At 33.1% G+C, this 18,277-nt stretch overlaps 1 protein-coding gene across 2 annotated transcripts; it reads left to right on the top strand.

Moving 5' to 3' along the window:
• The first annotated feature begins 2,316 nt into the window (after positions 1-2,316).
• Positions 2,317-16,467, top strand: LOC120150958 (thioredoxin-related transmembrane protein 2-like). Of its 2 annotated transcripts, XM_039163537.1 has the most exons (11): positions 2,317-2,328; positions 14,193-14,414; positions 14,517-14,561; positions 14,639-14,695; positions 14,787-14,856; positions 14,968-15,009; positions 15,107-15,180; positions 15,580-15,650; positions 15,736-15,821; positions 15,936-16,042; positions 16,179-16,467. In XM_039163537.1, the coding sequence occupies exons 2-11, from the start codon at positions 14,259-14,261 to the stop codon at positions 16,239-16,241; spliced, it is 771 nt and encodes a 256-aa protein (XP_039019468.1). In that variant the 5' UTR covers positions 2,317-2,328; positions 14,193-14,258; the 3' UTR covers positions 16,242-16,467. The 2 variants fall into 2 exon arrangements, with proteins under 2 accessions (XP_039019468.1, XP_039019462.1); XM_039163531.1 differs by lacking the exon at positions 2,317-2,328 and having other exon boundaries at positions 14,099-14,414.
• Positions 16,468-18,277: the final 1,810 nt, after the last annotated feature.

Below are 18,277 nucleotides of genomic sequence, written 5' to 3'. Positions count from 1 at the left end.
TTATTTGGGAAGGAAGTGTAGAGCGTAGAGAGAAAAGAGAAAGGGAGAGAGAAGCGTGGGAGTTGTGGTTTTGGAGAGAGAGGGTTTATTTGGGTTTGAAGGGGGCAGGCAGACAGCTAAAATGGTGCATTTTGATGACGTTAAATTTTATTTTTTTAATAATTAATACCAACAAAATTAAAAATCATGAAACTTTGAAATTTAAATATATAAATAAGCTTTAATTGGGCTAAAGGAAAATCAGTATGAAGTTACTTTAGTGACCTTTTCTATTTTTTGGGTTTTGGGTAAGGTCATAAATCAATCCCAAATTTCAACCATCGTGCATTTATGCGCTCATTTATTTTAATTTCTTAGAATGCGTGTCAATACATATTGTGATATGAAAATATAATTATAAATAGAATATTAATTATATCAATGCAAGACATATGTAACATTTCAATTTTTAAGAACGAAAATTATATAAAATAAGAAATTGAATTGCGATACATACAGATAAATGAAAATATAGTCATAAGTCAATACATGATATGAAAAATTCCCTGAACTGAATCACAACAATAAATCATTTAAAATATGACACAAAATAATATAAAATAATTAAAACAAGATAAAAAATTATATTAACATGATATAAATATTCAAACACGTAAAATAAAATAACTAATAATTATTATTGATTAATGTCAACACACATTTTTCGTCCTACTAGGATTCAAACTCCTAAAAATATGATAGAATTTTAGGATTCAAACTCCTAAAGATATGATAGAATTTTGCTAGGATTCAAAAAATATGATAGAATTTTATGATTTAAACTCCTAAAGATAGGATCCACAAGCACTATAAATAGCCATTGTAACTCACCATTGTAAGACACGATTTTACACACAAAACACAGAGGAAAGCACGAAAAATACAAATACAAAGTTGTTGTAAACGATTCGAAAAGGAAATAAAATGTAGCATCTTTTTTTACATTGGTTCGTTCATTTCTCGCATGTGCACGTTATTTTTCTTGAGATTTGGTTCGAATAACCCAAAACGTGGGTTGCGCCGATGACTAAAAAGGGGTGGGATTTCGAAGTTTCGAACCTAGATCCACCCCCGAGGCGTGTTCATTTTTTAAAATATTTAATTCTCCCCCTAAATCATTTTTTCCTACTTTATTATTCTTGTTATATATGCATATTACTTTCTATTAATTTTATTATATATGTATATATGTTTTTTTATTAGTGTTATTATATATATATATTTATATTTCCTATTTTGCATGTATATATGTATATACTTTTGATTTTCTTTTTTTTTTATATTATATTTACTTATATATATGCTTTTACTTTTTTATATTTTACTCATTTATTATCTATTTTATATTTATCCTATATTTTATGTTTTTATATCTTTTACTTGTTTTATTTATTTATTTGCATTATCATTTTTTTTATTTAGTTGTTTGCTATGCATATATTAGTGTTATTTTTTTATTTATATATTCTATTCATTTTATATTTACTTTATTTCTTTCTTAATCTCCTTATTTTATTTGTTTTACTTTATTTATCATTTATTCATCTCTTCTAACCCATATTTTGACTTTTAAAGGGTATATTTGTAAATCCGTCAAAGGTAAGTAATTTTGGATCATTATTTTATCTTTTAATTTAACTTGTTATTTTTCTTAATTAAGACAACTGGAAATTACGTAGTACCGAAAGGGCGGTTCAAGGGTGCTAATCCTTCCTTGACCGTAACCGACTCCCCGAACCCGACATATTTCTGGTAAGACGCAGATCAGGTAAGAAATAGGGTATCCGATCAACCCATTTATCTTTAAATAAATGATCGGTGGCGACTCCAATCCACATTTTTCAAGTCGAATCCCAATTTCGGGGCCCAACCGAAAGACGGTTGCGACAGCTTGGCGACTCTGCTGGGGACACATGTAAGTGAGTCAGGCTAAGGTAATTTCCAGTTGTCTTTTTAATGAAAATGGTAAGTTTAAATTTTAAGATAACATTTCGATCCTTATTACTTACTTTTGATTATATTTTCAAGTAATTAGTTGTACTAACCGTTTTCTCAATGATTTCAGCCCCCTTAAAGTCTTTTTTCATCTAAGGCTCTAAACCCGAGCTCCGAACCCGTTTTAAGTGGGGGTGAAAGCGACGCATTCGTGTGAATTTATTCACCGCATATGCCTAGCAAGTAGCCTTCGGGATTCATATACCTTATGTCTTCGTGTGAATTTATTCTCCGCATAGACATAAGGGAATGTGTCCTCTCGAGTTTAACTTAGTCCACACAAACCTGTGATGGGTTTAGGACTAAGGGTCTGGCAAGCCCAAAGGGGCACCAGCAAGGAGAACTCGAGTACCGTTTTTTTTAGAACCTAAACCGGGAGACTATGGAGAATTAGAGCCCACCCCAAAACCTCACTTCAAACCCTAGGCTGTTTTATTTCATGCTTTACTTTCTGTTCAAAGCATGCGAACTAGACAAATATGCGGTTATGATTTGTTTGAAATTAGCAAGCGGGATAGAGATCATGTCCGGGTAGGAATAATAAGCATGTGGGGTAGATATCATGTGGGGTAGGACTTTCATTTTTATGATCGTTTTTGATTATTTTTCACCTCACTAACTCTTTTCATCTTTATTTTATTTTATTTTCATCACTTGCATCATTAAAAAGAGGTCATTGATCCACTAAAACGTGTTTGTTAAAACTCGAATAATCTGAATCCATGGACAAAGGTGTTGTAATACAAGAGATGAAAATACAGAGGATAGTCTACAAGGCGACTATGTGTCATATTCAATCCAGAAGACGTGGTGCCCACAATTGAAGAGTATATCACTATGCTGCATTATAAAAGACCCAAAATTAACCGGGTCTACATCAAGCACAATGAAAGCTTATCTTTGAAGAACTGACTGGCAGAGGTTGCAGGGGCAAGATGAAGGTTATGTATCTCGGAAGTCCCTTTGAACACAACAATGGTAAAATGATAGCTGAAATTGGAGACCATTGCCGGCGAATTCAAGAAACAGATTAATGAACTTCACATAGTTCCTATCAATTAAGGGCTCCAATGACGAATTCGTTGGGAACAGGCTCAACAAAAGTAAATGCTCGAGATGCGATCATTCGAGACTTCTTGGACCAGTACAAAAAACAACTCAATATTTTCATGGTTCATCCAGAGAGGCCGGAGCGGTTCAACAGGTTATTCAACCGGTGTAAGACGAAAGCAGAAGACTAGTCAACATGTCAGAAGCTGTCAGGATATTTTTTTCTCTTAAAAGATAAAACATTTTTCCCCAATAAGGATTCATAATAACAGTCACATTTCTTGGATCAATGCCTCGAACATTTCATGCATTCTTGCATTCTTGCATTTTTGCATCTTCATCTACATTTTTAAGCATTTTCATAAACATGAAATTAAATCACGTAGGATTCGATGGAGTGGCCTTAACCACATTACACCACATGGAAGCCAGATTTTAACAATTAAAGAAAAACTGAAATCAGTACAGGGGGAGCTGGATCAGCTGATTGTAGGACTAAGCCTGCCAGGATGATCTGAGAAAAGAGTACCCATCTCCTAAGGGCTACGATGTTGAAGTTGTTGCCACATAATGATTCCCAAACATTCTTCTGAAAACTGTAAGGCGCTTGCCGAAGAAGGGGCATGGCATATACCATTTGCACTTAGAGGATTTTTGTTTGAACACATCTTTTAAACGATTGAATTCATGTTACTTTCTAAGGTGGAGCAATTGAACAAATTTTAATCTTTAGTTCTTTGAATATTAAATGAATTGAGGATTCTTTTAATTCTTCAAGAATTATAGATTTTTGACATATGACAAGATTAGACCTTTCTTACCCTGTCTCAAACCCTAGAATAAACACCTTGATTCTTTACCCAAAATAACTCATGTCATTATCAAAAAACTAAATTTGACATTACCTCCATTTGAAATTCTTGAACATTACCTTTATCTTTTTGATACACCCACACCTTTCTTTGAGTCAATAAGATCACACAACTGTCTTTTTAGACTCAAAATTAACCTTTTTTACCATTAAAGCCCAAGGCATTGAGTTGTTCATTTGAACATGAGCATTCTTCCAAGATACAGTTTGGGGCATCTCGCCAGGAGCCTGAACATTGAGACCTGTTGGGAGCAAGGAGCAGAAAAAATAATTCATTCGAAATAATTCTATCATGCATTAATTGCACTGTTTTCATGTGAATAGAATTAATCCTGAAAATCTATCCCCCTGGGGATACCTCTTTCTGTGAAGACTTATATGTATGAAATGATGAACGGCTTTCTTTCTTTATCCCTTCACAACAGGAGAAAATATATATCCCTTGTGTCCCCTTTTGAGCCTGTAGTATTTTTCTCCTGATTCAACCCTAACCAAGGATCACCCTCCACATTGGGAGGCAAGGTGGAAGAAATCTGCTCACATGAGTGAAGACATCAATCAAAAGGAGACACCAAAAGGTGGACCAAATGCCAAGTGCGAAGATCCAATCAAGAACAAAAAAGAAAAGAAGCAAAAAAGCAAAAAAAACAAAGAAAAAGAGAAACAAGAACAAAAGAAAAAAAGAGCAAAAATCAAAAAGAAAAAGGGACAAAAAGCACATGCAAAGATTCCCTAAAGACAAATGGCACATCAAGCTTCAAACTATGAGATTGATCAAGCACAATCATTTCCGAATCTCTGAATCACTTCACTCGAAGATCATGGAACATCCAGAGAAAATCAGAGAAACACATATGAGCAGATCCAAATTGAGCAAAGACAGGATTGAAGGCATCAGAATGAATTGATCCTTGGTTCAACACCCTGAAACACTTGTTTGGGCCTATTTATCATTTTCTTTCATAACCATGAGCCTTGGCCTACATTACGTGCCTTAAAAGTCCCTTCTAATCATACATGGATTTCTAAACAGAAGATACTATCTTCAGATTTCATCCCGCCCATCAGGATTAATCTTTGTTTGCAAAAAAACAATGTAATTAATGCATGGTAGAAAAAATAACAAAGGGGGGTTCAAGACGTAAATCCTGAATAACGTCTTGAAACCAAAGGAGGGTTCGAGTTGAAAACCTGAAAAGGCGGCTCGAATATAAAAATTGTGCAACTGAGGCGATCACGTAAATTCCTTGATAAGGCATCGCACAATCCGAGTGTGACAACAAAGGTTGGGAGTCAGGGAACACTTCCAGCAGAGGAGCATGCAAGCTACCATCAATCTTTTGAGCATCCAATGTCAAACCTTTGAGCATCAAATGCCAAACCTTTGACCAAACACAATAACTGAGACTTTTTATCATTTCCTTACTTGACTATCTCCCAAAGATAGCTTGGATCTTGGCAGTTGTCAAATAGCTATAATTTATTGAAGGATTAACATTGTAATTAATTCTTTGATATCCGATGAACTCTAGTTTTATGATTCGTCTCAATTGTAAAACTGTGATAGGGGCAATATTTTTAAAACTTGAGATTAAACATTTTTTGAAACTCTTTTAATTGATATTTTCATGACTTTGAAATAAAAGAGAAAGAAAAACATTTTTTTTTCAAACAAGACAGTCTCTCTAGAGTGGATTTTGGTAAATGACATGTGACTCTCAAACACAAAGCTCATGCTTAGAATCAATGATGATGAAGCAAGAAATGAGGAACATTTGGGGTATCTTTGAAGATTCAACATCAAATATTGGGGTATTTTTTGATATTGAGGCCTCTTTGGGGATTCAACATCCTAATGCGAATTATCAGACCTTTTTCAGGAGATAAAATATAACCAATTCATGTTACATGCATCTTATGCATACATTTTAGAGCGTCATATCTATCATTTTCTTTCCACGTACATAATTTTTACAGCTTTAGAGTCAAGTTCGACTTCAAGACGAAGGATACTCGATTCAAAAGCACCTTTACAGATTGATGTCGGTTGCTTAGCTCAGCAGCAAGAAACTACACTTCAACCAACTCGACAGACAGAAAGATCGACATTCATTTTCAGATTCGACATTTCCAATATAAATATTGTCTTGCTTAAGACAGTCTCATTTAATGTAGATGATTATCTCACTTGAGATTGTTTTTCTTAGAACAGACTTTGTCTCACTTAAGACTGTTTTACTCGAAAGAATATTTATTTCCCTCAAGATTGTTTTTCTTAAAACAAGATTTTATCTCGCTTGAGATAGTTTCCCTCGAAACAGAAAGTTTTGTCTCACTTGAGACAGTTCTCTTTAAACATAAACATGAAAACATTTCCCTTGAAATGAATTTTGTCTCTCTTGAGATAGTTTCCCTTGAAACAAAATTTTGTCTCCCTTGAGACAGTTTCTCTTGAAACATAAACATTGAAAACATTTCCCTTGGAACAAAATTTTGTCTCCCTTGAGACAGTTTCTCTTGAAACATAAACATTGAAAGCATTTCCCTTGAAATAAATTGTCTCTCTTGAGATAGTTTCCCTTGAAACAAAATTTTGTCTCCCTTGAGACAATTTCTCTTGAAACATAAACATTGAAAACATTTCCCTTGAAATGAATTTTGTCTCTCTTGAGATAGTTTCCCTTGAAACAAATTTTGTCTCCTTTGAGACAGTTTCTATTGAAACATAAACTTTGAAAACAGTTTCCCTTGAAACAAAATCTTTGAATATGTTTTACATTAAACAAATTTCGTCTCTCTTGAGACGGTTTCTCTTGAAACAAATTTTGTCTCTCTTAAGACATGTTTTTCTTAAAACAAAATTTTGTCTCCCTTGAGACAGTTTCTCTTGAAACATCAATCCTTGAATATGTTTTTTTTGTGTCACCCTTGATACAGTTTCTCTTGAAACACAAAAAGAAACCTTTGAAATTGTTTCTCTTGAAACACAAAAAACCTTTGAAAATGTTTCTCTTGAAACACAAAACCTTTGAGATTGTTTCCCTTGAAACAAATTTCGTCTCCCTTGAGACAGTTTCTCTTGAAACACAAAATCTTTGAGTTTATTTCCCTTAAAACAAAATTTTGTCTCCCTTGAGGCCGTTTCTCATGAAACAACATTTATCTTTAAGATCGTTTCCCTTGAAACGAATTATGTCTTTTTTAAGACAACTTCTCTTGAAGTATCATTTAAACCGTTACACTCAGCTCAGGCACATACTTGAGATGGTCGAGAAGCATTTCTCAAATCAAAAATAGAATGTGCACATCAGATTTGAACATTTGAAGAATTCAAGATCAGGGATCAAAATTTGAAGATTCAAGAATCAAGATTCCAGATAGGCAACTGGAGATCGAGATTTCTCTCCAGAGCCCCAAGATAACATATGTTGCATATGCATTTTAGGCACACCTAAGAGCATTGCATCCATAGCATCACATATATGCATAACTTTTTCAGGTTTTAGCTAGAGTCAATTTTAACTTCGTGGAGAAGGATATTGAACTCAAAGTGACACGATTTGCTCGAGAGTGGATTTCAACTTAACGACGAAGGATATCTAGCTCGAAGCCAAACTTCACAATAAAGGGGTCTCCACGGTTTCAACTTCACGGCGAAGGGAATTGTGTCCACCCGCAACATACAATACTTGGATTTCAACTTCACGACGAAGGATATTCAAGTCAAGGCTCAACTTCACAACGAAGGGGCCATCTGCGATTTCAACTCCACGATGGAGGATATCGTGCCACTCAAGACAACACAAGTTCAACTTCACAACGAAGGGACGGCTGGTTGTCAATAATAATTTCCCAGTTTCAGGGCCAATTTCAACTTCACAGCGGAGGATATTGGACCCAAGACAGCACAAGCTCAACTTCACAGCGAAGGGGCGGCTGACTGTCAACAAACAATTTCGGAGCCAATCTCAACTTCACAACGAAGGATATTGGACTCGAGACAACACAAGTTCAACTTCACAACGAAGGGACGGCTGGTTGTCAACAAACAATTTTTCGGTTCCAGAGCCAATTTCAACTTCACGACGGAGGATATTGGACTTGGAACAATGCTACTTACTTGGATTTCAACTTCACGACGAAGGATATCCAACTCAAAGAAGGATTATTTGCCATCAAAATTGTCGAGTTCGACTCCATTCAGCTCGATGACACATCAATCGCACTACTTTCCGGTTGCAGTCGAGGTTTCAAGTCGAGGAGAGGACCTGGGTTAGCCGTGCCTTAGTGACAAGCAAACATTTTCAAACATCATAGCTTAAGTCAAGAAAAGCTATCTGTCAATGAAGATTTCTCAGTTCTATTCCGATCCAAGGTCTTTAAACGAGAAGAAGACCGAAGGGTAACGGGAAGCCACGTGCTGATTCAAATTCCGAACTACGGCTTTAATTTCATATCATTTCAAGATGAACTCGACTTCACGATGGAGGAGTCATCCGTAACTCAATTCGACAGGGAGTTATTAAAACATCAGAGTCAATTTTCAACTCCACTGAACGAAAAGTGTGTCTTTTAATCTTTGCCCTATCCCCGTTACACGACTATGGGCAAAGAGGGGCAGCTGTCAACACACATTTTTCGTCCTACTAAGATTCAACCTCCTAAAAATAGGATAGAATTTTAGGATTCAAACTCCTAAAGATATGATAGAATTTTGCTAGGATTCAAAAAATAGGATAGAATTTTATGATTTAAACTCCTAAAGATAGGATCCACAAGCACTATAAATAGCCATTGTAACTCACCATTGTAAGACACGATTTTACACACAAAACACAGAGGAAAGCACGGAAAATACAAAGGCAAAGTTGTTGTAAACGATTCGAAAAGGAAATAAAAGGTAGCATCTTTTTTTACATTGGTTCGTTCATTTCTCGCATGTGCACGTTATTTTTCTTGAGATTTGGTTCGAATAACCCAAAACGTGGGTTGCGCCGATGACTAAAAAGGGTGGGATTTCGAAGTTTCGAACCTAGATCCACCCCCGAGGCGTGTTCATTTTTAAAATATTTAATTCTCCCCCTAAATCATTTTTTTTCCTACTTTATTATTCTTGTTATATATGCATATTACTTTCTATTAATTTTATTATATATGTATATGTTTTTTATTAGTGTTATATATATATTTATATATTTCCTATTTTGCATGTATATATGTATATTACTTTTGATTTTCTTTTTTTATTATTATTATTTTACTATATATATATGCTTTTACTTTTTATATATTTTACTCATTTATTTATCTATTTTATATTTATCCTATATTTTATGTTTTATATTCTTTTACTTGTTTTATTTATTTATTTACATTATCATTTTATTTTTATTTAGTTGTTTGCTATGCATATATTAGTGTTATTGTTTTTTTATTTTATATATTCTATTCATTTTATATTTACTTTATTTCTTTCTTAATCTCCTTATTTTATTTGTTTTACTTTATTTATCATTTATTCATCCCTTCTAACCCATATTTTGACTTTTAAAGGGTATATTTGTAAATCCGTCAAAGGTAAGTAATTTTGGATCATTATTTTATCTTTTAATTTAACTTGTTATTTTTCTTAATTAAGACAACTGGAAATTACGTAGTACCGAAAGGGCGGTTCAAGGGTGCTAATCCTTCCTTGACCGTAACCGACTCCCGAGCCCGATATATTTCTGGTAAGACGCAGATCATGTAAGAAATAGGGTATCCGATCAACCCATTTATCTTTAAATAAATGATCGGTGGCGACTCCAATCCACATTTTTTCAAGTCGAATCCCAATTTCGGGGCCCAACCGAAAGACGGTTGCGACAATTAATATGCAAAAGGAAATGTAATTTATAATAATTATTTATTATTTAATTAATTTAAAATTAATTTTTTTATTAATCTGAGATAAATATAACACAATATATATTCAAATACTACTCTTAATAATTTGATATTAAATATTTGCACCTTAATATCTAGAGAAAATCGCCTCAGTGACCAAAAATACCTTATAATATACGATTTTAACCAATTTTTTTTGGATTTGCCAAAATGACCAATAAAATCGCAACGCGATATCAAAATCGCAACGCGATTTAGAAAATCGCAACGTTAAAAAGAAAATCGCAACGGTCAAAAGAAAATCATAACGCGAGCTTCCAAGTTCGCAACGCGATTTAGAAGAAAATCACAATGCGATTGATAGAATCGCAATGCGATTTATAGAATCGCAATGCGATTGAGAGAGTCGCAACGCGATTTAGAAGAAAATCGCAATGCGACTGAGAGAATCGCAATGCGATTTATAGAATCGCAATGCGATTGAGAGAATCGCAACGTTAAAAAGAAAATCGCAACGGTCAAAAGAATAGTTAAAAAAAATTTTGTTTCTTAAGAATTTTCTCTAAAAAGATATTATCTGCGCGGACGTGTCGAAGACACGTATTACCACGACCACGACCACGACCACGGCCACGGCCACGGCCACGGCCACGGCCACGGCCACGACCCCGACCCGAGACGAGACGGCGGCGGCGGCGGCGCGCGAGAGTCCCCCTTGTCCTCTTTCACTCAACAAGGAAGTGCAAAATACAAGCCTTAAATATAATTCCCAATAGTGTTTCCAATACTATGTGGGATTGAGCATTACCAACACTTGTTCCCAATATCATTATTCTTCATAAGTTATCATCATTCTTTTGTTCAACAATACCATATATTAATGAGGTATATTGGTTCATTAACACGACTAATTCATATTGTAATGGATGATAACTTATGAAGAATAATGATATTTGGAACAAGTGTTGGTAATGCTCAATCCCACATAGTATTGGAAATACTATTGGGAATGGTATTTAAGGCTTGTATTTTGCACTTCCTTGTTGAGTGAAAGAGGACAAGGGGGACTCTCGCGCGCCGCCGCCGCCGCCGTCTCGTCTCGGGTCGGGTCGGGTCGGGTCGTGGTCGTGGTCGTGGTCGTGGTCGTGGTCGTGGTCGTGGTCGTGGTCGTGGTCATGGTCGTGGTCGTGGTCGTGGTCGTGGTCATACGTGTCTTCGACACGTCCGCGCGGATACTATCTTTTTAGAGAAAATTCTTAAGAAACAAAATTTTTTTAACTATTCTTTTGACCGTTGCGATTTTCTTTTTAGCGTTGCGATTTTCTCAATCGCGTTGCGATTCTCTCAATCGCATTGCGATTCTCTCAGTCGCATTGCGATTTTCTTCTAAATCGCGTTGCGACTCTCTCAATCGCATTGCGATTCTATAAATCGCATTGCGATTCTATCAATCGCATTGTGATTTTCTTCTAAATCGCGTTGCGAACTTGGAAGCTCGCGTTATGATTTTCTTTTGACCGTTGCGATTTTCTTTTTAACGTTGCGATTTTCTAAATCGCGTTGCGATTTTGATATCGCGTTGCGATTTTATTGGTCATTTTGGCAAATCCAAAAAAAATTGGTTAAAATCGTATATTATAAGGTATTTTTGGTCACTGAGGCGATTTTCTCTATCTAAAATAGGGTAATTATGCTTTAAAGCCTTATGTTCAGTTTTGCATTCACTTTAGTCATTATCTTCAGTACTTTAGTGTTTGGGGTTTATGGTTCATTGGACCCTTGTTGTTCTGTTTTTTCGTTTCTATCCCCTGAAATTATTATAAAATATTTTTTATTTTACTTTCATGTATTTAGTAAATTTTACATATTTATGCTTTATATTATTATTATCTATATATATATAGACGGTGTACGCATGAATGATTGGTATGATAATTGTTTTCATATTTGTTTTATTTGTTCTTAGTAGTTGATTTTTTTGATGCGCGTATACATATATTTTTACCTATATTTCAACTTATTTTTATTATATTTTATATTCCTCTATTTATTAATGAACATGTTCCAATTACATTTGTTTCCATTGTATTTCTTTATCTGTTAATATTATCCGATTAGTTTCAAGAACATCAATTTGCAGAATGGGCGTGGAAAACATTGCTTGGTCAAAGTAGTGCGATTTGATATGACGTTCTAACGAAATATGAACTTGAAACAAACTGAGTTTATTTTGCTAATTAATTCATTTTTTATTTTAAGTCGAATAATATAATGTATGTTTCTCTAAACAGTAATTTATTTTATTTTATGCAAAATATCGATATACAATTTACATTCGATTTGCATTTTTATATATTCGAAAATAGAATATTCTTTTACAAATGAGAAATAATTGAAATAACTTTCCAAATGAAAGATTACAAATTTCAAGATTTCTCATTAATTTAAATGATTTTCTTTAAATACTTAATTCGAAGTAAATTAATTAAATTTTAATAAATGGATCTTACTTTAAATATCGATGCAAATTTTTTATTTTCGTCATTTACGATGACGTGTAAACGATTTTTGGGAGCTGTGGGGTTGTTTATCATTCCCTACGCGTAATCGACTCCTCGATCCAAAAACTGAATCTTTGATAATGCAGACCAATTTTTGTCTTAAAAATGATTTTTTTAAATTATTTTAAAAGACGTTTTTATGTATTCGACCTACCTAATTTAAAGATCGATGACAACTTTTTTTTTCATTTAATTCAAAATCAACAAATTTTCAAATCAAAGTCATAATTATTTTTTTAAATGATATTTAATGTTTAAAAAAAATGGTTATGAGACATTTGATAGAGGGAGGGAGGGAGGGAGAGTGGTGGTGTCAGCTACCCATGTGAGAGCTTTGGCTCGTGTTAAAGGCCAGATCTGCCCGTGATCAATGCCACGTGGCTGTATCCTCTGTGTATCTTCAGTTTTCCGGATGTTTCCAATTCGACCAGATGAGATTAATATTATTGTGCTTCTTTTAGCATACAGTTCTGCGGTAACGTGAGGGCACGTGCCGGATTGTCACGTGAGTTGTGGTGAAGACGCACGTGTTCATCGGGACATCTCGCATGTGTCGGGTCTTTTTCGTTTTGCTCTCGGATGGTTTCTTGTCACTATACCTATTTTGCCAAAACGCTGAATCACCGACCCTCTCTTTTTTTTTTCTCCTTCTGTTCATTCACCCAACCACTCTTACTATAGTTTTAAAAATGATAAATAATGTATTAAATTTAATAAAAATAATGCATTTGAGTTCAGATACATAATTTTATAAATATAATTCCAACAGTAATTAGTGCATTTAAAATTATTTAATACCACGTTAAAATTTTACCAATATAGTTTGATTCAAATAACAATTAATTATATTTTTAAAAAACAACTCAACAATAAAAGGAATTAGAGTGGTAAATTATTCAAAATCTCATCTAAAAGCCCAACTTAGCCCAGTAGTTTCAAGCCTCCTCCTTTGCAAAAAAGAGAAGAAAAGATCAATTTAGGTAGCCCGTAAATAAATCGGCTGAACACGAAGGAAATAATGTTTATGGTCGTTTGTTTAATTTTAACCGATCAAGCAAATGAATACAAACAATTAAATGAACAAAATTTTTTATTTGTGTTCGTTCATTAAGGAATATAGTTAGTTCATGTTGTTTTATGTTCGTTTATTAAAATGATGAACAAACACAAATGAACGAATGTAAACGAATACAAATGGACAAATAAAAAATTAATTCGGTTTGTATTTGAGAATATTTTTTATTTCTAAATAATTTTATAGTTTATATTTCCTTTAATTGATTAGAATATTTTTATTTAGTTTTAAAATTAATTAGATTTTAAAATATTAAAGCATTTAACGTTAAAATTTATTAGGCTATAATGTTTTAAATAAGTTTGAAGATTGATCTGAAAAATAAATAAACGAACGTAAATAAATATAAACGAACGAATATAAATAAACACAATAAATATATTATCAAATGTTTACGAATATAAATGAACAAATGAAATATTCATTAGTATTCGTTTATTAATTAAAAAATATAAAATTTTATTTATATTCATCTATTTAATAAATAAATGAACATTCGATTTATTGAACTATAGGTTGGTTTGCAAGCCTAAAATTACGGCTTGAGTCCATGTTCAAAAATCAAGCCATGAAGTCCAAGGGTTTTCTTCTTCAGTCGTTTGCTATCGGGGTTTGAAGTTCCTTGGCAGAAAGCGTCACATACGTTAGAGCGATGGAAAAAAACAGTTTTTTCATTCAACTTTGACGAAAACAAAAATGGTGGAACATATGCTAGAAAACCGAAGCTCTTAACCCGAGTCAGATCCAATTACTTAAAAAGCAAGAAGAGTGCAAAAAGAAAATGAAGAATCAAAGCAATCTAATGGAGTGGTTGAATCAAGTGGTGGGAGAGCCGTATTATTTCTTCCATTTCCTAGCTTTCTTCTCTTATTTCATCGTTCGGAGCTCTGCTGCTAATATCCTTTCCCCTCAAATCACTCAACATCTCTTTCATAGGGTAATTTCTCGTTCTCCCCTCCCTTCCTCAATCTTCCTTTCACCAAGTAAACCCCATTTTTCTAACCTTAACAGATCGCTAATTTTCTTATTTCGGATTTAGGAAATTCAAGCGATTTTGGCCTTTCTGATGCTGTCAGCGTACAAGGTAATCGAAGCAACTTAGGAAACTAATTTCTTTGAATGTGTGATGTACTGTTTATTTTTTCTCTGCTTTTCATACAGATGGTAAGAGAAGAAACATGGGAGGGTTTTATTGCTGATGCTTTGTTTTTTGGAAAGGTTAGATTGCCCATTTATTTGATTGTTTGTTTCATTTTAATGGATACGATTTGCAACTAAAATTTCCCATTTTTCTCTCTCTTTTTTTTAGATCTTTCTTATTGCCCTTACTCTAATAATGGACTATCACTTGACTTTGTGGTATATAGTGCTATTTTCAGGTATAATTGTTGCTTATCTTGCTATGGTAATTTTATAAGTATCATGGTTTATGCACTAATTGTTAGATCTTTAAAAATTGCAGATTTATGATGACATTGTTTTTTTTTCAGTGATATATGTTATAGCACAACAACCCCCTTTCGAAAAACTTGGTACTAATGGATTTTGAATCCTTTCTTACTTAAAAAGGACTAGCATGCCATTTTGATAAGAACGCTGTTTCTTCTGTTTATGAATTGAATTTTCTAGGTTCTTCAAGTAAGCTAACACCATTGCAATTGGAAGCTTTGCTAACCGAAGGGAACACACCAAGATTTTGGCTGGTTGGTTCCAGTTTTCTTTTCCTTTGATATTAATGTTCAATAACGTATAGGATGATCTCTTCTTAAAATTGCATGCTCTTGGGACTTATGGAATAGTTGTTATAACCTGCATTTAAGTGGTACCAAAGCAACATCATGTCTTACTCATTAGTTAGTGGTAATTCTTGAACAATATAAGGGAACATTGGTATTATTTATGAAGACGGTTAAAGCACTGGTATTGCTCGTTTATGCTTAAAGTAGTTACATACTGAGAAATTCAACTTAAAGAAGTAAACTTGCAAACTAAGTTCCTTTTGTGCTACAAAAGTCGACATTCAATTACAAAATTTAATTTTATTATCTTTTATTGAACTTGATGCCCCCATGTTTTCATGGATGACAACCATGCTTTGGCAGGTAGAATTCCGTGCTTCGTTTTCATCAGGTTGCAGACGTGCCAGTCGGTGTTTTCCTGAGCTGTCAATCACGTACGTTGGTTTCCAAAATTATCTACTTTGCTCGTTTATTGTCATTAATAAGTTTCCAATAGTACTCAATGTTGACCTTGTTCAGATACTCGAACAAAAATCTATCATTTGGAATAGTTGATCTTGGACTTTTCCCAAATGCTGCAGAAAAATTCGGAATCTCTCCTGGAGGTGAGTAACATATATTAATTATAAAGAGAGAGCTCAGTAAGTTTTAGATCTCGTATTACTTATTGTGAATGTTGGTAATTGTAATGAATTTACGTGGAAATCTTGTACTCACAGGAAGCATGGGACAGCTTCCCACATATATACTATTTGAGAATGATACAGAGGTTTCACGCTTTCCCGAGTTCAATTTTGAAGAAACACCTACACCTCCTATAACTACGGTAATGTACATGTTCGTGCATATATACATGCTTATGTTTTTCAGTTGGCACTTGACGTTGCATGTTCAGCACTCATGTATTTTTACTCTAGGTAATTGTATAATTTGTTTTTGGATATTGTTTATTTGTGTTGCAGCGGCTTCTTGCTCGCCATTTTGAGCTCGACCGGCTTCTCCTTGAATATGTAAATGGAAAATAGCTGATTCATCTAAGGCTATACCTGGCAATTAAGCTATAAACTTTGATTCTCGATATGGACACCTAAAGAGAAGCAGAGATTAAACCGAGCTTCCCGCATAATTACGAAGTGCGGTTAACTTTCTTGTTTTCTTGTGCATTTGATTGGTGGATTTTGTTTTTGGCAGTTTGACATTTTTTGACAGACACAAAGTGGAATATGAAAATATCTTAATGTTTTTGGAATACATGTAATATGATAATTAACTAGCCTATGAAACGTTCTTCATAATCATACTGAATGTAGTACTGATACAACGAGTCTGAAATAAAAATTATTTGGCTAAATTATACTTTTAGTGTCTAAATTATTAGTTTTAGTCTGCTTTAATACCTTAACTTTCAATTTTTTTAAAAAATTATAGTTAACGTTTAGTTTTTGTTTCATTTTAATAATTCATTGTTAAAATCTTAACACATTTAATATTTAATTATTATTAGTTTTTGTTTGTTTTAGTACTTAAACTTCAAAAAACAAATTCAAAACTTAACATTAAAATTTTAATTAAATGAAACAAAAATTAAATGTTATGTACGATTTTGAAAAAAAAAATTAAAAATTAAAATATTAAAATTGATTAAAATCGATAGTTTAAATATTAAATATATAAATTATTTTGTATGAGAGTAATTTTGGGCTTTGGAATGTGGCATGTTCTCATGGGCTCATAAATTGAAGTACGTCTATGTCACTGCCCTTACGTAGTAGTTTACTCCACTATTGATCATGTCACAGCCAGGGGATTTCTAAAATAGATAACGAGATTTGCTTGCTACTCATAAAGTGGTTCCGCCGAGTTTTCTGGGTTTTTAAAAAAAATTAGGGTTGAAAAAGGCAAAAAAACATGGAAGGTAATTGAGAGTAGGGAATGATTAAGAAGCGGAAGAGTGAGCCAAAATCCTCTATTTCCGCGCCGTTGAGTGGGCACTGCCACTGCCACTGCCATTTGATTGTCGGCCGTCCACTCTCTGTCCACTTTATTTCTCACTCACTCCTCCCCCCGTTCACTTTGAACATTTTATTATCCCTTCATTCTTCTGCCACTGCCATCTGCAATTTATGACATCAGATTCTATTACAACCTCTCTTCATTTGTAATGCCACCCAAATGATCTACATCCTTAAACTCTTCACTTTTGACACGTTTATTTGTAATATATATACTACGAATATACGTATATATTCACAAATAACCATTGATACTCTTTTTATGATAATGAAATTAAATACTTATAAGATTAACATCACAATGGAGTTACAGCTAAGGAAGAATGGAAGATGGGTGAGTAACGAATCAATAAATTATAATCATATTTAAATACGAATACATTTGATTGTATCAACAAATAAATTATAAAATTAAATTAAACTATTGAAAGATCACTAATAATCATAAATTGGGTTCCATTATCGTAAGAAAATTATCTCTGAACGTAAACTATATATTCAAATATAATTCAAAAGTTCAAATTAGAGAATACAAAAAATGATAACAAATAAAATATCATATTTATGAGTCGATGCAACTATGAGAAAATTAAACAATTAATAAAAAATGAAAACATATCAAAAAATAAAGAAAAACATGTCATAAAAATAAAATTATTATAAACTAAAAAGAAAAAAAATAAAAATACAATCGGATAAAGTAGAAAAAAGGAAAAATATTCAGTCTGCTATCAGTATTAAATTAATACTACCATCAACCAAACAAAGATAAGAAAAAAAGAGACGAGTGACGCAAAACTAAAAAATAATTTTTATAAATAATTTAGAATAAATAAAAGATAATATATATTTAAAAATTTTAAATTATTTTGATAATAAACACTCATAATCCCTAACAGATCAAAATATGAAAGGTTATCGATAATCACTCAAGCTAAAAATGAATTTTGTTTTACAGTTGCATGTATAATAACATAAACTAGTACGTTTTCTCACTTTATTAGTAGATCGAATTTGCTCTTTATAAAGCATACAGATTTGATAGTTAA

This window comes from Hibiscus syriacus, unplaced genomic scaffold (genome assembly GCF_006381635.1).
Source record: "Hibiscus syriacus cultivar Baekdansim isolate YM2019G1 unplaced genomic scaffold, ASM638163v2 tig00002793_pilon, whole genome shotgun sequence".
NCBI lineage: Eukaryota > Viridiplantae > Streptophyta > Magnoliopsida > Malvales > Malvaceae > Hibiscus > Hibiscus syriacus.
This window is presented reverse-complemented; position numbering and strand designations above follow the sequence as displayed.